The sequence below is a fragment of the Dendrobates tinctorius genome, unplaced genomic scaffold (assembly GCF_039654945.1).
Source record: "Dendrobates tinctorius isolate UK_male_01 unplaced genomic scaffold, ASM3965494v1 ptg000096l, whole genome shotgun sequence".
Taxonomy (NCBI): Eukaryota; Metazoa; Chordata; class Amphibia; order Anura; family Dendrobatidae; genus Dendrobates; species Dendrobates tinctorius.
Window position 1 is genome coordinate 1490486 of NW_027361764.1, and position 24973 is coordinate 1515458.

General features: G+C 45.5%; 1 protein-coding gene across 1 annotated transcript in view; it reads left to right on the plus strand.

Moving 5' to 3' along the window:
* Positions 1–24136, plus strand: part of DOK1 (docking protein 1) — a 112308-nt gene extending 88172 nt beyond the window's left edge. The window contains exons 2-5 of the mRNA XM_073586831.1: positions 3028–3330; positions 4115–4214; positions 10713–10885; positions 19853–24136. Coding sequence (XP_073442932.1) covers positions 3028–3330; positions 4115–4214; positions 10713–10885; positions 19853–21169 — 1893 coding nt within the window. The 3' untranslated portion in view covers positions 21170–24136. The remainder of the gene's footprint in view (positions 1–3027; positions 3331–4114; positions 4215–10712; positions 10886–19852) is intronic.
* Positions 24137–24973: the final 837 nt, after the last annotated feature.

Here is a 24973-nt window from a genome sequence, read left to right on the forward strand (position 1 = left end):
AAGAGTACACAGAAGTGACATGGAATAAGAAGAGAAGTAAAAGAACATATGGGGAAAGATGAAAAAAAAATCGCCATATCAAAAAGGAGACAAAAAATCCCGAATAGGTGGTCCTGAATAATAATGGGCCCTAAACCCCTACAAAGATATAATATATGCTGTATACTGACATAAAGCAAGTATCTTTGAAAAATGGTATAAAGCATTACAGCACAATATGAAGGAAACCAATATGATGGTTAACAGATCGCCTCCAGGTGAAACGCGCGTCAAGGCTTTTGCACTCTCCCTCTTGTGCTTCTGCATCTTCTGACACTATGGCAAGGTACTCTCTACCACACATTTGACCTGGTTTATTGGGTTTAACCTGTCTTATGAAGGTGGTTGGCCAATGATATCCACATAACCTTTTGGGTCCACAAGTTACAGGTTTATTTTAGTCCCTTATCTACGTATGACCTGAGATCCACCATATTGGTTTCCTTCTGCTGCTAGATTTTGATTTTATATGCTTTTGAGGAACTGTTTACTCCTGCGTACTATCTAATGATCACTCATATTGTGATGTATTGATTTATACTATTTTTCATAGATGCTTTATGTTTGTGTACAGCATATATTATATCTTTGTAGGGATTTGGGGCCTGTTACCATTCAGGTTATTAGGGATTTTTCATCTCATTTTTGATATGGCCATTTTTTTTCCATTTTTCCCCATGTCTTCTTTTAGTCGTACTTCTCTTCTTATTCCATGTTAATGTATTTCTGCGTACTGTTGTATTTTTTGTAAAATAAAATTTACCATTTTTTCTAGCAAACATCTTAGTCATTTTCTATCACCTCGTGATTGGTTATATAGATAACATTTTAGAGTACTACTATTTTTTTTACTAGGTTGGATTTAGATAGAGATCCCCTCTCTTTGGTTGGGAAGGTTTGAGATGAAGACTGTGGTGAGGTTTGGGAAGAGATGGTATGGCATTGGGTCGAGTGCACAGGTGGTGAGAGTAGAGAGGAAAGTTGATCTTCTGTAATGGTGGAGAATCTTGTTTTAGAGGCGGGGGCTGATAATTTATGAGGAGGGGCTATAGGCCAAGGCTTTATCTGATGTTTTCGATCTTCTGCTTTAAGAATGAGGCAAAGCCTTCAGCTGAGATGAGAGGAAAGGGAAGAGGTGCGGGGGGGGACAGAGGAGAGAAATGAAAGTATTGAATAGCTGTGTAGAGTTGTGAGATAAGGAGAATATGAGATGAGAAGTAGGTTTGTGTTACTGCAGTGAGTGTGGACTTGAAAGTGGCGAGGGACTATTTGAATATTATGATGTGCTCGTTGGAGTGGGATCTTTTCCATCTCCACTCAGCAACCATGGACGCCCACCTCAGTTCTTTAGTCAGGCTGGTGTGCCAGGGTTTCTTGTTGATTGTCCAAGCCTCTGGTACATGTGAGGGGGCATTATATAAAGTGGTGGCAGCATCCGCATCATGTAATGAACTTATGTCTACAAGAGAGAGAAGGGACTCAGAGTGAGTGTAAATCAAGGTGTTTAAGATTTGTGTGAGGGTGTGCAAGTTTGTGGTGTGGGGATTGTACACCAGGAGAGGGAAAAGAATGAGTAGGTTGTGGTCAGATAGAGAGAGAGGTGAGTTAGAGAGCAGAGGCGGGTGAAGATGAGGTCCAGTGTGAGGATGTCTTTGTGAGTCGATGCAGAAGGCCATTGAGCAAGGCCGAAGGAGGAAGTGAAGATAGAAGCTTAGAGACAGAGTGGGAAGTGACTAGGGGGATGATAAAGTCACCCATGATGATAGTCGGGATGTCTGCAGAAAGTAGTCAAGTGGTGAAGTGGTCAAAAAAGGTGGTGGCTGGCTTAGGGGGGTGGTAAATGACAGCCAGTTGGAGTTTGGAGAGGGAGTAGATGCGCACAGAGTGCACCTCTAAAGAAGGGAGAGTAACAGAGGATGGTAGTGAAATTGGGGTAAAGGAGCATTTATCTGACAAAAGAAAACCAACTCCTCCACCATGCTTGTTGCTGGGTCAGTGGGGTATGAGAAAAATGGAGTCGTCCATTGGAAAGTGCAGCTGGAGAGGCTGTGTCAGAGGGGGTGAGCCTGTTTTCGGTGATAGTGAGAAAGGAAAGTTTGTTAGTAATGAAAAGATCATGGATGTAGGAAAGCTTGTTGCAGAGAGAGCGAGCATTCCATAGAGCTCCTGTTAGTGGGTCTGGGGAAGTGGGGGCCGGGCGAATGGGTATAAGGTTAGAGAGGTTACGGAAATTTGTGATAGATCGTGAATGGGAAGTAGAATTGACTGGGGATGTGGTGAGGAGGACCAGGATTTGGAGAGAGATCATGGGCAGTGAGGAGGAGCAGAGAAAGTGTTAGTAGGTGGGAGCAGGAAAGGGCATGAGGGGGCTGTCTGTGTTTGGAGACAACGGATTGTATGTTGAGGAAAAGATATGAGGAAAAGGTGAGGTGGATGGGTATGATAGAGGGAGAAATAACCAGTTCATTGCTAGGTATAGAGATTGGGGTGGTTATGAAGTGAAGGACTATGGGAGTGAGCGTGAAGACAATCTGAAACGTTGTTTACTGTGACTAAGTATCCAATTACCTTCAGTTCACTTCTGGTTCAATTCTGGTCTAATTCATTGCATTACACTTAGATGTTGCACTTTGACGATGCACAAGCAAACCCTAACCCTATCTAACAGACTGGGAAGCAACTACTCATGGCTGGCATGTAGCTGATGTGCGGTTGTTTGACATTTACCAGTATAAACAGTCAGAAAGAGTCTGCATCTTCTGGGATTTCTATTGCTGACATTCGCAAGAGATATTGATAAGGTCTCACAGAGGCCCCAAATTACGTCAGCATATGACGTTGGAAGCCATCGTTCATTAAGTTCTTCAGTTGGGAACGTGTCTGAGTGGAGCATCATATGATTGGTCAGAATGGTCCTGACCGTGTTTTGGATGATTCCCTGTGGACGTGCTCGTACTGACATTGTTTCCCGCATGTATTTTATGACAGAAGTGGAAGAGATGCTACATGGTCCTGTATCCAGACTCCCAGTTCGGCGTGGCACGATTAGAGATCTATGACTGGAAAGATGGTACATTAGCTGGAGAGAAGATACATGCCCGTCGGGCTGCTGACCGTAAGGTTGTGCGACTGGCAGAATGTATACATGTGGCCCCTGCTCCCACAGAGAATGGCCATAAAGAAAACATGGCGGCTTTCATCATTGAGACCAGTGACAAGACCATGCTGCTCTCTGCTGAGCGCCCACTGTGCGAGGAATGGGTGCAGAGGCTGAGCGAGGTCGCCTTCCCGGTGAGTAACCTCAGAGACACAGCTGAAAACATAAATAACAGATCATCTTCTCCAATCCTGGCGTCCCATATATGTTCGCTCCATGGAGATGACAAAGACTTGCATCTGCTCCATAGTAATGACGTCTCCTTGTGTCTGCACTATAGAGGCGATGAACCTGTCGTGCCTGCTCTATAGAGGAGACGACCCTGCCGTCCCCTCTCTATAGAGGCAATGACCCTGCCGTGTCCGCTGTAAAGAGGAAACGTTTCTGCCGTGTCCGCTCTATGGATGAGACGACCCTGCCGTGTCAGCTCTCTAGAGGAGATGACCCTGCCGTGTCCGCTCTATGGATGAGATGACCCTGCCGTGTCAGCTCTCTAGAGGAGATGACCCTGCCGTGTCCGCTCTATAGAGGAGATGACCCTGCCGTGTCCGCTCTATAGAGGGGATGACCCTGCTGTGTCTGCTCTATAGAGGAGATGACCCTGTTGTAGAGGTGAGGACCTTGCTGTATGCCCTCTATAGAGGAGACAACCCTGCTGTAGAAGTGACAACCTTGCTGTGTCCGCTCTATAGAAGAGACGCCGCCGCTGTGTCCGCTCTATAGAGAAGATGCCGCTGCTGTGTCTGCTCTATAGAGGAGATGACCCCGTTGAGTCCGCTCTTTAGAGGAGACGACCCTGCTGTAGAGGTGATGACCCTGCTGTGTCTGCTCTATAGAGGTGATACCTATGAGTCTTGCTAGATGTTGGATGTTTTTACTCCGTGGTCATTGACCTGATTCTTCTATGTGTACTCTTAGGGAAAGGTCAGTGGGTCCCAGGACAAGAGCTCAGAGATCTCAGATGGGGCCACATCCCTGGAAATGGCTGTTAACAGCATTTACTTCTCTAGAGAGGAAGGTAAGAGAATGTGAAAGATGGAACAATTGATAACGTCAATCATTAGCTATAATAAATCAAAAGTTGTCCATAAAGTGAGTAGCTGGCACTTCATACCCAGCACCTCCTCCCTCTCCACTCAGCTGAAGACTTTGCCTCATTCTTCAAGCAGAAGATTGATAACATCATAGAAAGCTTTGGCCTGCAACCCCAACAACCCCTCCTCCTAAACCATCTCCACCGTTCAACTTTCCACTCTACTCACAAGATCACATCTCACCACCTGTGCACTTGACCTGATCCCATCCCACTTCATCCCAAACCTCACCACAGTCTTCATCCCAACCTTAACCCATCCCTTAACCCTGAGCAATAATCATCATTACCAGAAATAAACCTGTGACATAGATCACTCTGTAATGACTCTATAGAGTAGAGGAGAGGCACTTTTTGATGATATTCCCATTGTGTGAGCAGCTCCTGGATGTACTACGTAGGACAATTATGCTTCCCCCCTGCTTTACACTCTGTTTCTTAGATTCCTTTTATGTCTGTTTTATGCTTTACATTCTGGTGTGAAATTGTGTGCCTATAACGTCCCATGAGTGCAGATATGTGCAGCAGATCTCCAGCACAAAGTGCTAAATAACAAACCCCATTGTGTATCCTACTGGAACATTAACCTAAGACCGGATCTACAACATAGTCATGAAAAACAACAATCACCAGAAACATGATAAACCACACAAGATCTATTTATTTGACTCACTTATATAGCACCATTAATTCCACAGCTTTACAGACATTATCATCGCTGTCCCCATGGGGCTCACAGTCTAAATTCCCTATATTAGTATGTCTTTGGAATGTTGGAGGAAACCGGAGCGCCCGGAGGAAACCCACGAAACGCGGGGAGAACATGCAAGCTCCTTGCAGATGTTGTGCTTGGCAGCGGAGTAGGATTGAGCAGGATTATATAATGATCTCTCTACAATTCTATAACAGGCAAATAATGGATCACCAGATCATAAACAGTAGACATTCGGATCCTCTAATGAGATAAGCCTGAAATGGTTCTGTGTAAACCGGGATCAGTCCAACAACAAAATAAAGGCAAAATTTCACCTTGGACTAATAAGGTGAGCAAAGCAACAGTAGCACCTGCAACGAGGAGACTCTGACCTTAGTGCAAAAAAGTGTGCAACAGGAGAAACGTGAAGAATTAAATTAATTTCGTGGCACCGACCCCGCGCTCACCGCTACTGCATCGTGGCACCGACCCCGCACTCACTGCTACTGCATCGTGGCACCGACCCCGCACTCACCGCTACTGCATCGTGGCACCGACCCCGCACTCACCGCTACTGCATCGTGGCACCGACCCCGCACTCACCGCTACTGCATCGTGGCACCGACCCCGCACTCACCGCTACTGCATCGTGGCACCAACCCCGCACTCACCGCTACTGCATCGTGGCACCAACCCTGCGCTCACTGCTACTGCATCGTGGCACCGACCCCGCGCTCACCGCTACTGCATCGTGGCACCGACCCCGCGCTCACCGCTACTGCATCGTGGCACCAACCCCGCACTCACCGCTACTGCATCGTGGCACCTACACTGCACTCACGCTACTGCATCGTGGCACCGACCCCGCGCTCACTGCTACTGCATCGTGGCACCGACCCCGCGCTCACTACTACTGCATCGTGGCACCGACCCCGCGCTCACCGCTACTGTATCGTGCCACCGACCCCGCACTCACCGCTACTGCATCGTGGCACCGACCCCGCACTCACCGCTACTGCATCGTGGCACCGACCCCGCACTAACCGCTACTTCATCAAGGCACCGACCCTGCACTCACCTCTACTTCATCAAGGCACCAACCCCGCACTCACCGCTACTTCAACATGGCACCGACCCTGCACTCACCGCTACTTCATCATGGCACCGACCCTGCACTCACCGCTACTTCATCATGGCACCGACCCTGCACTCACCGCTACTTCATCATGGCACCGACCCTGCACTCACCGCTACTTCATCAAGGCACCGACCCTGCACTCACCGCTACTTCATCATGGCACCGACCCCGCACTCACCGCTACTTCATCATGGCACCGACCCTGCACTCACCGCTACTTCATCAAGGCACCAACCCTGCACTCACCGCTACTTCATCATGGCACCGACCCTGCACTCACCGCTACTTCATCATGGCACCGACCCCGCACTCACCACTACTTCATCATGGCACCGACCCTGCACTCACTGCTACTTCATCATGGCACCGACCCTGCACTCACCGCTAATTCATCAAGGCACCACCGACCCCGCACTCACCGCTACTTCATCATGGCACCGACCCCGCACTCACCGCTACTTCATCATGGCACCGACCCTGCACTCACCGCTACTTCATCAAGGCACCGACCCTGCACTCACCGCTACTTCATCAAGGCACCGACCCCGCACTCACCGCTACTTCATCAAGGCACCGACCCCGCACTCACTGCCAACGCATCATGTTATAGAAATCATCATATAATCCTGCTAAACCCTCCTCTTGTGCAATTTTAGTAATTTTTTATCTTCTGTTTTTTCGTTGTTTTTTTTCTCATTTTTTTTCATGTGATTGTTGTTTTTCTGATATAAATAAACTTGTTACTTTTTCATGAGTATGCATTGTGGATCGTGTTTTAGGTTAATAACACAAAAAGAAGATGACTGGGCAAAAGAGCAAAGTCTCTAGACACAGGTTGTACACTGAAACTATGGGGCATCATAGCAAAAGTTCTAGCTGCCCCCCTCCTATATGAATACATGAATATCCTGTATATGTGGTGGATTGGCCCCCGCGGCCGGACACAGAGGGAGTCATGTATTACGCTTTGCTTCTATAAGACACAGCACTTCACAGACATTATCATCACTGTCCCCGATGGGGCTCACAATCTACATTCCCTATCGGTATATGTCTTTGGAATATAATTGGTCGTGTCACAGAGGAGCATGACTTACTACTTTCTTATCTTAGCCCCCTGTGTGACACCCTCACAGTCCCCCACACTCAGTATGATAACCCCACACTACCCCCTGCAAAATATGATACCCCATAGGGTCCACAACACAGTATGATGACCCCACAGTGACTTCAATATAGTATGGTGACCCCACAGTAACCCCAACACAGCATGATGCCCTCACAGTCATCCACACACAGTATGATGCCCTCCATACAGTCCTCCCACAGGCCCCCAGAGCCCTTCACACAATATGATGCCCCCCTTTACTACCCTCCACACAGTATAATGCCCACACAAACCTTCACACAGTTTAAAGGCCCCTGAAAACGGTCTTCAACACCGTATAATGGCCACCACACAGCTATCCACACAGTATAATAGCCCACACAGATTATACTTACATCCATACAATATAATGGCCACCACACAGCCCTTCATACATTATAATGTCCCAGACATAGCCCTCCCCACAATATAATGGCCCCCACATATCCCTTCACAGTATAATGCCCCCCCACACCCCTTAAAAAAGTATAATGTATAATGCCCTCACCCGACTCTCCACATAATATAATTCCTCCCACATAATATAATGATCCACTCATTATATAATGCCCCCACAGCAACCCCAACACAGTATCATGGCCTCCACAGTCCGCCACACACAGTATGATGACCCTACACAACCCCCCACAAAATATAATACCCCTATAGGGGCCCCAACACAATATGATGCCCCCACAGTGACCTCAACACAGTATTGTGGCCTCTACAGCCCACCCCCCACACAGTATGGTGATCCCACAGTATCCCCTGTAAAGAATTATACCCCCACAGTCAGCCACATCCAGTATAACACAAAGTATGATACCCCCCACAGTGACCCCAATACAATATGATGTCCCCATAGTGACTCCAACACAGTATGATGCCCCCCCATGCATTCCTCTCACACTGTATCAGGCCCCACAGCCCCTTCACACAATATGATGACCCCTTAATTTGCCTTGCACACAATATAATGCCCCCACACATCCCCTCACACAATATAATAGCCTCCACATATTGCAATTTCCCACACACAGTATAATAACTCATCACACATTGTAATGACCCCCAAAAAGTAATAATAGTTCACACACAGTATAATGACCCTCACACACGATAATGGTCCAAACACAGCCCTCAGCCCTATAATGGCTCCCATATAGTATAATGACCCCCACCCAGCCCTCCACACACTTTAATGGCTCCCATACATGGTACTGGCCCATACACAGTATAATGTCCACCAGGCAGCTATCCACACAGTAAAATAGCCCTCACACATTACACTGGCCTTAATACAGGATAATGGCCCCCACACAGCCCTTCATGCATTATACTAGCCTACACAAAGTATAATGTCACAAACCCAGCCCTCCACACAATATAATGGGCCCTTCACAGTTGCATAGCCATCCATATAATATAATGTCCAACCACAGTAGAATAGCTCCCATACAGTAACATAGACCACACACAGCCCACCACACTATAATAACCTCCACACAGTATAATGGCCCCCACACAGCCCTCCACAGTATAATGGCCTCCACACAGTATAATGGCCTCCACACAGTATAATGGCCCCCACCCAGCCCTCCACACAGTATAATGACCTTCACACAGTTTAATAGCCTCCACACAATATAATGGCCCTCACACAGCCCTCAACACTGTATAGTGGCCCCCACCCAGCCCTCCACACAGTATAATGGCCCCCACCCAGCCCTCCACACAGTATAATGGCCCCCACACAGCCCTCCACAGTATAATGGCCTTCACACAGTATAATGGCCCTCACACAGCCCTCAACACAGTATAGTGGCCCCCACCCAGCCCTCCACACAGTATAATGGCCCCCACACAGCCCTCCACACAGTATAATGGCCTCCACACAGTATAATGGCCCCCACCCAGCCCTCCACACAGTATAATGGCCTTCACACAGTTTAATAGCCTCCACACAGTATAATGGCCCGCACACAGCCCTCAACACAGTATAATGGCCCCCACACAGCCCTCCACAGTATAGTGGCCCCCACCCAGCCCTCCACACAGTATAATGGCCCTCACCCAGCCCTCCACACAGTATAATGGCCCCCACACAGTCCTCCACAGTATAATGGCCTTCACACAGTTTAATGGCCTCTACACAGTATAATGGCCCTCACACAGCCCTCAACAAAGTATAGTGGCCCCCACACAGTATAATGGCCCCCACCCAGCCCTCCACACTATAATAACCTCCACACTATAATAACCCCCACAAAGTATAATGGCCCCCCACACAGCCTTCCACACTATAATAACCCCCACACAGTATTATGGCCCCCACACAGCCCTCAACACAATATAGTGCCCCCACATGAAAACTATATCCCTTTGCCGTGTAATGGTTACTCTACTCTTACTTGGGGAACCATTACAAAGGATAGGGTTATAGCTTGCATCACACAGGGTAGTATACAGTTAACAGCTTGGGAATAGCCCACTAGTTGGGAGGGGTTAGATCAGTTATTAAGGAAAGCTCTTCCTGCTTTACTCATTGTTGGGTCAGGTTGAGAGTCAAGTTCAGAGACAAGTGTGTGAGAGGCGTGCAAAAGAAATGCTAGATAGTGACAGTGGTCTTCAGGTTCCAAGAAAGCGGATGCAGCAGAGGTGAGAGGGTCCTGTCAGTGCAAGTGTCCAAACAGTATGAGGACACATCTGAAGCTTCTTGAGGACGCCGGGGCAGTCTTGGGCCTAGGGCCCGGAAGAGGTATTGAGCGCCATATCTCTGTATCCTGTGATGAAGAGGTCGGCCGCGTATCGGCGACTGGAAAGTATGGTGGACCTCAGAGAACCATCACAGAATTGCCAGCTGATAAATGTCTTCAGTGTTTAGACTCTGCAGGAGGACAATAAGCCATGGAAATCCAGGCTAGAATCGACTAGGAACTACGGCTCTCCATCAGCACATGAAGTTACATCACCTGGTCATGTGGGAAAAGCAAAGTGGCCATTATTCAGAGCAAGGCTCAAGCTGTCTTCCTCACTCTCATCTTTCTGGAAGCTTCTTCTTCAAGTAGCACTGGTCTGTTTCATCTCCTGTTTGTCGTACTCCTCCTCCTCCTTTGCACTGTCTGATATCTGTTTATAGTCATCCTCATTTCTGCCAATTCTAGAGGCCTTAGAAGTCTGCAGTGTGATATACAGGGCGTTCACCAATCATTGCTATGCTGAGGTCACCAGAACCTGTGCATGAAAGACCTTGACAAGGATTAGAAACAGTGCTAGGGGACTTCAGGTTGTTACATGCATCTTTTCAGGGCTAACAGAGGCCGTGTGGTGCTTGCTATAATGGAGTGGAGCAGGGAAATTGGAATTTCAGTAGATTTGCTTATTAGTGATCGATGCATTGTCTTGGTATCTTAGTCCAGAACTGACTGTGTCGTCTCGTTACAGTGTCGGAATTCAGAGTCACAGTGCAGAGGACAGAAGCGGCTGAGCGATGCTCACTCCGTGGAGCTTATCTCTTGAGAGCGGAAACTGACTGCTTAATACTAAAGGATCCGAGCACAAAGGAAGCGCTGTACTCCTGGCCTTATAAGCTGCTGCGGAGATACGGACGAGACAAGGTAAGGGCTCTGTTGATGGTGGAAGATCTACAGATCTGGAACCAAATGAGTGTTGAGGTGATGGTGTGAACTCCACTGGTGTCAGTCACAGGCTGCTGGGCTGACAACCTCTCACCTATGGTATACAGACTGGTTGTCAGTAGTAATAGGTGATTAGTTGGTGCTATAGTATAAGGAGTGTTGTCCTTATATCAGTGAGGGCATCGCCAAGAGGCAGGGCTGACAACCGCTCACAAATGTTTATAGGCAGGTAATATATAGGTGAAGTTGCCCCTACCTACAGTGGCATATAGCAGAGGAGCCTATAGAGAAAATTGCTTCCACCTACACTGATTCATGGTTGAAGAGACAAAAAAGAAAAGTGCCTCCTACCCACAGTAATACATGGTGGAGGCTATAGAGAAAAGTGTCTACTACCTATAGTGACAGATAATGAAGGAGCCTATAGAAAAAAAGTTCTCCCCTACATACAGTAACTGATGAAAAGGAGATTATAGAGAAAAGAGCCCACTACCTACAGTGACACATGACATAGTAGTCTGTAGAGAAAATAGCTCCCTACCTACAGTTACACATTGTGTAGGATTCTAGAGAAAAGTGCCCTCTTCCTACACTGACTCATGGTGGACAAGTCCATAGAGAAAAGTGCCCCCCTACCTACCATAACATATGACACAGGAGCCAATAAAAATGTGCCCCCTACATACAGTGATTTGTATCGGAGGAGCCAGCCTGTAGAGAAAAGTGCCCCCTAACTATAGTCACACATGTTGGAAGATCCTGTAGAGAAAAGTGTCCCCTACCTAGAGTGACATATTACAAAGGAGCCTATAAAAATGTGCTCCCCTACATACAGTGACACATGGCGGAGGATCCTATAGAGAAAAATGCCCACTAATTACAGGGACACAAAGCAGAGGATCCTATAGTGTAAAGTGCCCCTTACATATAGTGTCACATGGCAAAGGAACTTGTAGAGAAAAGCACTCCCAACCTACAGTGACACATGGTGGAAGATCCTTTAGAGAAAATTGCCTCCTACCTACAGTGACTCATGGCAGAGGATCCTATACAGTAAAGTGCCCCTTACCTACAGTGATACATGGCAAAGGATCCTATAGAAGAAAGTGCCCTCTACCTACAGTGATGGATAACAGAGGATCCTATAGAGGAATGTGCCCACTAACAACAGGGACACAAAGCAGAAGATCCTACAGAGAAAAGTGTCCCCTACCTACAGTGCCACAAGACAAAGGAACCTACAGAGAAAAGTGCTTTACACCTACAGTGACACATGGTTGAAAATCCTATAGAGAAAATTGCCTCCTCCCTAAAGTCACTCATGGTGGAACCTATAGAGAAATGTGCCCCCTACCAACAGGAATACATGGCTTTGGAGCTTATAGAACTAAATGCCCCCCTACCTTCAGTGGCACATTGTAGATGATCCTAGAGAAAAGTGCCCCCTCCCTAATGTGGAGCCTGCAGAGAAAAGTGACACATTCTAGAGCCTTTAGAGAAAGGTGTCCCCTCCTACATTGACACATATTGGAGGATCACAAATAGAAAAGTTCTCCCTACCTAGAGCGACACATGGTGATGGAGCCTATAAAGGAAACCTCCTCCCTAACTACAATTATATACAGTATATCCGAGGATCCTATAGAGAAAAATGCTCCATAACTACATCAACAGATCTTGGAGGAGCTTATAGAGGAAAGAGTCCTGTAGCTACATACAGTAGACACCCGTTTTTGGAGGCCAAAGAGAAAAGTGCCCCATAACTACAGTGGCATATAGTGGAGAAGCCTATATAGAAAAGTGCTCCCACCTACAGTGACACATGATGGAAGATCCTATAGAGAAAAATATCCCTGACAAACATGGTGGCAAAGCCTATGGAGAAAAGTGTTCCCTACTTACAATGATACATGATGAAAGATCTCATAGAGAATAGTGCCCCTTCTTGACAGTGAAAAATGACAGAGAAAACTTTAAAGAAAAGTGCCCCATACTTATAGTGTCACATGGCAACAGAACCTGTAGAGAAAAGTGTCTCCTACTTAGTGACTCATGGCAGAATCTTTAGAGAAAAGTGCCCCCTACCAACAGGGACATATGGTGGAGGAGCCAACCGTGAAAACCGCCTCCTACCTACAGTACATTGACACATAGTAGAATAGGGTATAGAAAAAAGTGCCCCTTACCTACAGTGACACATCACAGGGGATCCTAGAAAAAAGTGCCCCCTACCTACTGTCCCCTATCTACAGTGACACATTATAGAGGATCCTAGAAAAAACTGACACTTACCTACAGTGATAAAATGGCAAAGAAAATCCGAAAACATGATGTGTTGGGGGCTGTGCAGATGGGTTTTGGGAAATATTGCTATAGAGGAAAGTGCCCTCTACCTACAGTACCGATAACCAGCGGGGGAGCGGGTCGTAGGTATCACACATAGCGATATCGCTAACAATATCACTGCTGCGTCACAAGTTATAGAGATATTGCTAGCGATATTGCTTAGTGTGACATGCCCTTTACAGATGGTGAAAGATCTTACAGAGAAAAGTACCCCCTACCTAAAGTGACACATGGAGGAGCCTATAAAGAAAATTGCCCCCTACTTACATGAACATATGGGGGAGGAGCCTATAGAGAAAAGTACCCCCACCTTTCCACATACAGTGACACATGGTGAAGGATCTTATGGAGAATAGTGTCCCCACCTACATGAACATATGGGGGAGGAGCCTATAGAGAAGTGCCCCCTACCTATTATGACACATGCTGGGGGATCTGTAATGCTGGAGGGCTTCTTTGCTGCCTCTGATACTGAAGGCCTGGACCTTGTTATAGGAACAATGAAATCAGAGGATGTCACCGTGAAATGAAATAAGAAAACTACAAATTGGGTCTTATAATCGGAAAAAGACCCAAAGCCAAAAGTGGAGAAGAATGGTAAAGTGTTCTCCTTTACACCAGCAGCAATGACCCCAATCTCAATCCAATGGAAAATGTTTGGAGAAATTACATCAGCAATCGGAAAAAGAGCCGGCGAGAAACTGGACAAAACCCGCAGCATACAGGAGTAATGACCAGAAGATGGCCACGAAAACTGAGTGGAGGCCGTCACTGTTACCAGAGGCAGTGCAACTGAATTTTAGAGAATGAAGGGAAGAGAGGGGGGAGGAATAGAAACTAGTAAAGGACGGAGGGAAAGAGGAAAATGAAGCAATAGAAAAATGTAAAGATAAGATAAGATAATCCTTTAATCGTCCCACCATGGGGAAATTCAGAGCATTACAGCAGCAAGGCAGGAACAAGTACAGATACAGATGCATAAAGGCATTACATTGACAGTAGGTAGGTACATATACGGGGAAAAAAAAAAGTAACCGGACTATCACAACTTTGGATCTATCAGTTCTCTGTTTGGGTCATTCTCCGTTTTGGACAGTGTTGGTTATACAGCCTAACTGCAGCAGGAAGGAAGGACTTTCGATAGCACTCCCTCTCACATTTAGGATCATAGAATCATAGAATCGTAGAGTTGGAAGGGACCTCCTGGGCCATCTGGTCCAACCCCCTGCTCAAAGCAGGATTCGCTAAATCATCCCAGTCAGATGTCTGTCCAGCCTCTGTTTGAAGACTTCCATTGAAGGAGAACTCACCACTTCTCGTGGCAGCCTGTTCCACTCATTGATCACTCTAACTGTCAAAAAGTTTTTGAAGATGTGCAGTACTGTCAGTGACCAGATGAAGTATCCGGTCACTGACAGTACTGCACATCTTTGTCACGGTCTCATGCATGGGATGGGAATCATTCTGCACCATGTAGCTCACCTTGGCCAGTATCCTCCAGTCGCCTACTTCCTGAACTGGGTCAAGGGGGCATCCCAGGACAGAACTGGCCCTTCTAATCAGTTTGTCCAGCCTATTCCTGTCCCTGGTTGATATCCCACTACCCCAGCACGCCACATCAAAGAAGATGACTGATGCCACAACAGAGGAGTGCCCCTCTAACTCCGAAGGCTCTCAGCCTTCTGAGCAGATAAAGCCTGCTTTGGCCCTTCCTGCACACTGCATCCAAGTGATGGTCCCAGTCAAGCTTATTATTGAGGATCACACCAAGGTACTTATAGGTGTCGACTATCTCCTTGAATGTTCACCACTACTGGTGGATTTTTGCCCTTGCGAAAGTCCACCACCAATTCCTTGGTCTTTCCGGAATTAATCCTAAGGTGGCTCCTCTGACACCACTCCACAAAAGCTTGGTTAGTATCTCTGTACTCTCTTTCATCTCCTCCTGTGATGAGGCCTACTATTGCAGAGTCATCAGAATACTTCTGCAAGTAGCAGCTAGATGAGTTGCACCTAAAATCCGCAGTGTACAGTGTGAAGAGAAAAGGGGCAAGAACTATACCTTGAGGTGCCCCTGTATTGCAGATCACTGTGTCTGACACACTGTCCCGAACCTTTACAAACTGAGGTCGGTTCGTGAGGTAGTTAAGGATCCAGGTGGAGAGTTGGAGGTCCACACCAACAAGGCCCAGCTTGTCTCTCAGTAGACCTGACTGTATGGTGTTAAAAGCACTAGAGAAATCGAAGAACATTATTCTCACAGTGTTCCCAGGTTTCTCCAGGTGAGAGAGAGTCCTATCTAGAAGGTGGATAATGGCATCATCCACACCAATGCCCGGCCTGTAGGCAAACTGGAGAGGGTCCATATCTGAGCTCACTAGAGGACGGAGACGTGTGAGAACCAATCTCTCTAATACCTTCATCAGGTGTGATGTCAATGCTACAGGTCTATAGTCATTAAGGTCTTTCGGATAAGGTTTCTTCAGAACTGGTACCACACACAATAATTTCCACAGTTGTGGTACTATACCTATTCTCAGGCTCATTTTGAACAGATATGTAATGATCTCACTCAGCAGGTGCCCGCAGGTTTTGATTAGCCTTGCACTGATGCCGTCAGAACCTGCAGCCTTCAAAACTTTGATCTTATCCAGTTCTTTTGCAACCTGGGTACTTGTGAAGAACAGACCCTGGCTCAGTTGACAAGTTGCAGCAGGGGGTGAGGTTATTGTAGCAGAGAGGTGTGAATGGTATGTAGGGGCAGGAGCAGCCAGTGTGTGATTAAATCTGTTAAAGAATAGCTTAAGTTCATTAAGCCCCTCTTTATCTACAACCATCCTGGAGACAGTCTGTCTTTGCCCAGATATAGACTTTAGACCCTCCCAGACTTCATGAATCCTTTTCTGTGACAATTTCAGTTCAATCCTTCTCTTATAATTAGCCTTTCCCTGCCTGATTAGATTCTTCAGATCTTTCTGAACCTCTCTCAGCCTGCCCTTGTCACCTGATCTGAAGGCCAACTTCTTCTCTTTGAGAAGAGCCTTTATTCCGGGGCTGATCCATGGTTTATTGTTAGAGAAGCACCTCACTACTTTTGTGGGTACCGTGTTGTCTACACAGAAATTAATGTAGTCCGTTATACAGTGTGTGAGACCATCCATGTCATCACCATAGGAATCTTGCAGCACATCCCAAGTGGTTGTTTCAAAGCAGTCTCTCAGAGCATCATCACTCTCCTCAGTCCATATCCTCACTGTGCGAGTGACTGCAGGTTCTCTCTGTACAAGTGGCTTGTACACGGGTTGGAGGTGTACTAGGTTGTGATCCGATCTTCCAAGGGGCGGTAGGGCTGACGAGGCATATGCCCCTCTCACATTGGCAAAGAACAAGTCCAATGTTTTGTTGTCTCTAGTGAGGCAGGTAACATTCTGTGTGCAACTGGGTAGTATGGATGCTGGAGACACATGATTGAAGTCTCCCGAAACCAGAAGGAGTGCTTGGGGGTGAAGGGACTGCATCATGCTCACTGTGGATTGTAGGACCTCAGTGGCCTCAAGGAAAAAAGAAGGAAGGAAAGAGAGGGGGAGGAATAGAAACTATTAAATGACGGAGGGAAAGAGGAAAATGAAGCAATAGAAAAATGTAAAGGAAAAAGAGATGGAAGGGAAGAGGGGGGGAGGAATAGAAACTAGTAAAGGACGGAGGGAAAGAGGAAAATGAAGCAATAGAAAAATGTAAAGGAAAAAGAGAAGGAAGGGAAGAGAGGGGGAGGAATAGAAACTAGTAAAGGACGGAGGGAAAGAGGAAAATGAAGCAATAGAAAAATGTAAAGGAAAAAGAGAAGGAAGGGAAGAGAGGGGGAGGAATAGAAACTAGTAAAGGACGGAGGGAAAGAGGAAAATGAAGCAATAGAAAAATGTAAAGGAAAAAGAGAAGGAAGGGAAGAGAGGGGGAGGAATAGAAACTAGTAAAGGACGGAGGGAAAGAGGAAAATGAAGCAATAGAAAAATGTAAAGGAAAAAGAGAAGGAAGGGAAGAGAGGGGGAGGAATAGAAACTAGTAAAGGACGGAGGGAAAGAGGAAAATGAAGCAATAGAAAAAATGTAAAGGAAAAAGTGAAGGAAGGGAAGAGAGGGGGGAGGAATAGAAACTGGTAAAGGACGGAGGGAAAGAGGAAAATGAAGCAATAGAAAAATGTAAATGAAAAAGAGAAGGAAGGGAAGAGAGGGGGAGGAATAGAAACTGGTAAAGGACGGAGGGAAAGAGGAAAATGAAGCAATAGAAAAATGTAAATGAAAAAGAGAAGGAAGGGAAGAGAGGGGGAGGAATAGAAACTAGTAAAGGACGGAGGGAAAGAGGAAAATGAAGCAATAGGAAAATGTAAAGGAAAAAGAGAAGGAAGGTAAGAGAGGGGGGAGGAATAGAAACTAAAAAAGGACGGAGGGAAAGAGGAAAATGAAGCAATAGAAAAATGTAAAGGAAAAAGAGAAGGAAGGGAAGAGAGGGGGAGGAATAGAAACTAGTAAAGGACGGAGGGAAAGAGGAAAATGAAGCAATAGAAAAATGTAAAGGAAAAAGAGAATGAAGGAAAGAGAGGGGGGAGGAATAGAAACTAAAAAAGGACGGAGGGAAAGAGTTAAATGAAGCAATAGGAAAATGTAAAGGAAAAAGAGAAGGAAGGGAAGAGAGGGGGAGGAATAGAAACTAAAAAAGGACAGAGGGAAAGAGGAAAATGAAGCAATAGAAAAATGTAAAGGAAAAAAAGAAGGAAGGGAAGAGAGGGGGGAGGAATAGAAACTAGTAAAGGACGGAGGGAAAGAGGAAAATGAAGCAATAGAAAAATGTAAAGGAAAAAGAGAAGGAAGGGAAGAGAGGGAGAGGAATAGAAACTAGTAAAGGACGGAGGGAAAGAGGAAAATGAAGCAATAGAAAAATGTAAAGGAAAAAGAGAAGGAAGGGAAGAGAGGGGGAGAAATAGAAACTAGTAAAGGACGGAGGGAAAGAGGAAAATGAAGCAATAGAAAAATGTAAAGGAAAAAGAGAAGGAAGGGAAGAGAGGGGGGAGGAATAGAAACTAGTAAAGGACGGAGGGAAAGAGGAAAATGAAGCAATAGAAAAATGTAAAGGAAAAAGAGAAGGAAGGGAAGAGAGGGGGAGGAATAAAAACTAGTAAAGGACGGAGGGAAAGAGGAAAATGAAGCAATAGAAAAATGTAAAGGAAAAAGAGAAGGAAGGGAAGAGAGGGGGAGGAATAGAAACTAGTAAAGGAAAGAAGGAAGGGACAGACGGAAAGAGGAAAAGGAAGCAATAGAAAAATGTAAAGGAAAAAGGGAAGGAAAGGAAGAGAGGGGGAGGAATAGAAACTAGTAAAGGAAAGAAGGAAAGGACGGACGGAAAGAGGAAAAGGAAGTGATAGAAAAATGTAAAGGAAAAAGGGAATGAGGGGGAGGAATAAGAACTAATGAGGGAAGGAAAAGACAGATTGAAAGAGGAAAAGTGTGGAATAGAAAAATGTAAAGGAAAAAGGGAAGGAAGAGAAAAAAGGGAAGGAAGGGAAGCAAAGAGGAAAAGGAGTGGAAGAGGGAAAGATAGAAAGTGTCACGCTCGCCGGTGGTTTGTGAACCTACTGTGCCACAGAGCTGGGCTTACCTAGGAAGGGCATAGCTAAGTGGCTAACTGGTGTTCACTGGAGTTCCTGAAGGTGGTGTCAGGCTTGAGCTGCAGGTAGACACCCGGTACCTCTCCTGGGCAGTCCTCGGTACTTCAGCTGACGATCCCAGGGGTCAGGTTTGCTGGCTGGGGACAGGAAGGATTCAGAGACTGATGGACAGTACGGACAACATGATATTTTGGGATAGGTTCTCATTCAAACATAGGTCACGATAAACAGTTTAGGTACCGCCGGAGCAGCAACAGGGTCATGTATAAACTACACAGGACTACCAGGACAGTACAGGATAGGGAAATAACCTTATTAGACCAAGAACAAGGCATCTGGCAACATACAGTTGCACCCAATTCCAGTAATGAACCATAGGGGTGGCTCAGGCGCCTCCCTATTGGGGACGGTGCCTTTTATTCAAGATGCCTCCCAGCTATTGGCTGGGGGCATCTTTGCAAGTACACTGCCCTTTAAAAGCAAGGGAGCACATGCGCTCTGCCGGAAGTCATTGCAGCATGCACAGAAGTGGGGCGATGAGCGGGGCGGTGAGTATGTTGGCGTTCCGGCATGGAGAGAGAAGGGGAACCATATGGGGCACCGGCAATGGCTGTTACAGAAGGAAATGTATAGAAACAAGTAAAGGAAGGAGAGATGAAGGAGCCTTATCCTATTCATGTCTTACTCCAGCTTTCTTCCTCATGTACGGTGAAAGGACAACTTTTGTTGGAAGTATGTGGATATTCTTTCAATATGTTTTCGTGATTCACAGATGGTCCACATCTACTTATTCCTGAAGATATTTTCCACCCAACCTTATATCAGTGACGTCAGTAACAGGTGGTGGGGCTGTGACAACTCCTCAGACATAATATATTGGTTGGTTTACATGGAGACACTTCTCGACAATAAACATGATTTTTTTTATATTTCTCTTTCAGGTCATGTTCTCTTTTGAAGCCGGCAGAAGATGTCAGTCTGGTCCCGGAAATTTTACTTTTGAGACTTCACAAGGTCATGAGATTTTTCAGAAAGTTGAAGGTTCCATCCGGGCTCAGCAAGGTTCAGAAAACCGTCTCAGCTGTCCCACTCTGGACACAGAGACAGATAACACTTCACTGGGTTCTGACTCTGGTGGTTCTGAGATCCAAGCTAGAAAGGATGTGGAGGAGAAGTCACTTAAAAGCAGAGCTCTTCCCAACCCCCCGGTGGCTAAACCTGCTCAGCCCCAGCACTTGCTTGACCTCACATCTTTGGGTGTGACTCCAGGGAAGACCAACACTCCCCCGCGTTCTCCAGTCTCTCGGTCTCTAAGCTGTCATTCTGGAGACCCCGAGCACCTGATGGTCTATTCAGAACCTAAAGATTTAGTCAAGGGGGTGAATCTTCACATTGATCCCCTGTATTCAGATCCTGTGGATAGCGTGACAGGTAAAGATGTTAGGCTTCACAAGGAGAGAAATTCTGCCTCTCCTCTCTACTCAGACCTCTATGAACAAGTTGGATATGATGTTGTGGGAGTAAATGTCAGTGCAAATCCTATGGGTCCTCCAAAACTGCGGAAAGGCTGTGAGGAGCATATATATGATGAGCCTGAGGGTATAGCACAACCAACCAGTCCTCTTCAGTTATATTCAGAAATACAAACTGAGGCCGCAGCCTGGAAAAAGCAAGCCAGTAATGAAAAGGTGGGATATGAGTACCCATACAATCCCAACTCTGATGACTACTCTGTGCCAAACTTTACAGGTAAACGCAATCCACCACGTAACAAATCTGGTCCAAAACCAATCCCTGCTCCGAAACCTCAAGGAAAAGTCTTACCAAAACCTCCAGGGAAAGAAGACAACTTTGAGAAGGCATCTGTGCCAGCTCAAGTTACCCAGAAAAACAGCAATAACAACAATGGAAACACAGAACCTATGTATAGTCAAGTGCTAAAACCAGGGACAGTCGAGACCAAGGAAACTAAACCAAAATCTATGCCTCACTTGCCACCAAAACCACAGTCCACACCACCTCCCCCATTGATGGTCAAACCGCACATTCAGCCATCACAGTATACATCCAATACACCTGAACCTGGGACACCATCAAATGTATCTCATCCTGGTAAACGTCAAAGTTCTGTAACCCATCAGGATGTGGACAACGTGACAAACATCTCAGCATCAGTACCCAAAGCAGTTCAACCTCTGCAAGGTTCAGAAAAGGAAATGTCTGTTGATCTAATCTATGAGGAATTGGGGGTTTTGTGATAAGAACACTGCATGCTCGTCTACTCTATAAATATTCGGATATACATTAGTTTGTGGGCTTTTCTCTGATGATCAGTGCGACTTGCTGTTCTTTGAGGTTACAGCCACAGCTAGGGAGGGGGTTGTTCTAATGCTGCTGTTATGGACACAATAGGGTAAGATATCTGTCTTATGGATGAAAACACTGATCATTGGGGTTCACCCTCTGAGCAGATCCACATCCACTGCTAGCTTCCTATTCTTCCCACTTGCGGAGCTCCAAGTGTCTTTTGGGAACTTTTGTCTTGTGAGATTCAGAACATGTATCCACAGATGTTTACATCAATGAACAACTTTGCTAGTGACTGCTCTCCTATTGCAATGACTGCTCTCTGACCTTGGATTGTATTGACTGTTCTCGGACCTTGGATTATAATGACTGTTCCCAGACATTGAATTATAATGACTGTTCTCAGACCTCTGATCGTAATGACTGTTCTCGGACCTTGGATTGTCATGACTGTTCTCGAACCTTGGACTGTCATGACTGTTCTCGGACCTTGGATTGTAATGACTGTTCACAGACCTTAGATTGTAATGACTGTTCTCATACCTTGGATTGTAATGACTGTTCACAGACCTTGGATTGTAATGACTGTACTCAGACCTTAGATTGTAATGACTGTTCTCGGACCTTGGATTATGACTGTTCCCAGACATTGAATTGTAATAACTGTTCTCAGACCTCTGATCGTAATGACTGTTCTCGGACCTTGGATTGTCATGACTGTTCTCGAGCCCTGGACTGTCATGACTGTTCTCGGACCTTGGATTGTAATGACTGTTCACAGACCTTAGATTGTAATGACTGTTCTCATACCTTGGATTGTAATGACTGTTCACAGACCTTGGATTGTAATGACTGTTCTCAGACCTTAGATTGTAATGACTGTTCTCGGACCTTGGATTATAATGACTGTTCCCAGACATTGAATTGTAATGACTGTTCTTAGACCTCTGATCGTAATGACTGTTCTCGGACCTTGGATTGTCATGACTGTTCTCGAACCTTGGACTGTCATGACTGTTCTCGGACCTTGGATTGTAATGACTGTTCACAGACCTTAGATTGTAATGACTGTTCTCATACCTTGGATTGTAATGACTGTTCACAGACCTTGGATTGTAATGACTGTTCTCAGACCTTAGATTGTAATGACTGTTCTCAGACCTTGGATTATAATGAATGTTCCCAGACATTGAATTGTAATGACTGTTCTCGGACCTTGGATTGTCATGACTGTTCTCGGACCCTGGACTGTCATGACTGTTCTCGGACCTTGGATTGTAATGACTGTTCTCGGACCTTGGATTATAATGACTGTTCCCAGACATTGAATTGTAATGACTGTTCTTAGACCTCTGATCGTAATGACTGTTCTCGGACTATGGATTGTCGTGACTGTTCTCGAACCTTGGACTGTCATGACTGTTCTCAGACCTTGGATTGTAATGACTGTTCACAGACCTTAGATTATAATGACTGTTCTCATACCTTGGACTGTCATGACTGTTCTCGGACCTTGGATTGTAATGACTGTTCACAGACCTTAGATTGTAATGACTGTTCTCATACCTTAGATTGTAATGACTGTTCTCGGACCTTAGATTGTAATGACTGTTCCCAGACATTGAATTGTAATGACTGTTCTCAGACCTCTGATCGTAATGACTGTTCTCGAACCTTGGACTGTCATGACTGTTCTCGGACCTTGGATTGTAATGACTGTTCTCATACCTTGGATTGTAATGACTGTTCACAAACCTTAGATTGTAATGACTGTTCTCTTACCTTGGATTGTAATGACTGTTCTCGGACCTTGGATTGTAATGACTGTTCACAGACCTTAGATTGTAATGACTGTTCTCATACCTTGGATTGTAATGACTGTTCACAGACCTTGGATTGTAATGACTGTTCTCAGACCTTAGATTGTAATGACTGTTCTCGGACCTTGGATTATAATGACTGTTCCTAGACATTGAATTGTAATGACTGTTCTCAGACCTCTGATCGTAATGACTGTTCTCGGACCTTGGATTGTCATGACTGTTCTCGAACCTTGGACTGTCATGACTGTTCTCGGACCTTGGATTGTAATGACTGTTCTCATACCTTGGATTGTAATGACTGTTCTCGGACCTTGGATTGTAATGACTGTTCACAAACCTTAGATTGTAATGACTGTTCTCATACCTTGGATTGTAATGACTGTTCACAGACCTTGGATTGTAATGACTGTTCTCAGACCTTAGATTGTAATGACTGTTCTCGGACCTTGGATTATAATGACTGTTCCTAGACATTGAATTGTAATGACTGTTCTCAGACCTCTGATCGGAATGACTGTTCTCGGACCTTGGATTGTCATGACTGTTCTCGAACCTTGGACTGTCATGACTGTTCTCGGACCTTGGATTGTAATGACTGTTCTCATACCTTGGATTGTAATGACTGTTCTCGGACCTTGGATTGTAATGACTGTTCACAAACCTTAGATTGTAATGACTGTTCTCATACCTTGGATTGTAATGACTGTTTACAGACCTTGGATTGTAATGACTGTTCTCAAACCTCTGATCGTAATGACTGTTCTCGGACCTTGGAATGTCATTACTGTTCTAAGACCTTGGATTGTAATGATTGTTCTCAGACCTTAGAAGATTGTAATGACTTTTCACGGACCTTGAAATGTAATAACTGTTCTCGGGCCTCAGATTGTAATGACTGCTCTTAGGTAGCTGTCTGTCTGTAATACGTACTGCACCTATAACCAGATATCTTCCACATAGACTTGTGCTCCATCCATTTCCCAGCATATACTGTACTACTGTATAGTTAATTGGACCACCACGAGACTCCATTGCCAGTTTCATGGATGATGTGTACATTTTTATAATACAGTGAATAAATTTCTGTGGTTGTAATGATTTCTGACATTAATATAGGACATGTGCGTACATTTCTGTTACTGAGCCATGTACAGTATATCCTGTGACCCCAAGAAACTGTGTGGTCTGATATAAAGCAGTAATGAGCCATATTCTGCAGCTGAGACCTGCGCAGTCAGGACCAACATACTGTATCATTGTCTCCTTTTACTATTAGTGTCCATGATGTTTAGCGCTGGGCGCGACTGTGTCCCCTGAGGTGCCCATACTCACCTTGATAACTAACAGCAATCTCTTTCAACTCCTCCATACCCATGCATGCTTAGGACAAAATTTACCACAGCCAACGTTCCTCTCCTCGACAACATCTGTTGGGGAAGAGTCGGCAGACCCCTGAACAAATTAGATCCTCAGCCGATTTCATGTACAGTGGGGAAAAAAAGGATTTAGTCAGTCAGCAATAGTGCAAGTTCCACCACTTAAAAAGATGAGAGGCGTCTGTAATTTACATCATAGGTAGACCTCAACTATGGGAGACAAACTGAGAAAAAAAAATCCAGAAAATCACATTGTCTGTTTTTTTTTTTCATTTTATTTGCATATTATGGTGGAAAATAAGTATTTGGTCAGAAACAAAATTTCATCTCAATACTTTGTGATATATCCTTTGTTGGCAATGACAGAGGTCAAACGTTTTCTGTAAGTCTTCACAAGGTTGCCACACACTGTTATTGGTATGTTGGCCCATTCCTCCATGCAGATCTCCTCTAGAGCAGTGATGTTTTTGGCTTTTCGCTTGGCAACACGGACTTTCAACTCCCTCCAAAGGTTTTCTATAGGGTTGAGATCTGGAGACTGGCTAGGCCACTCCAG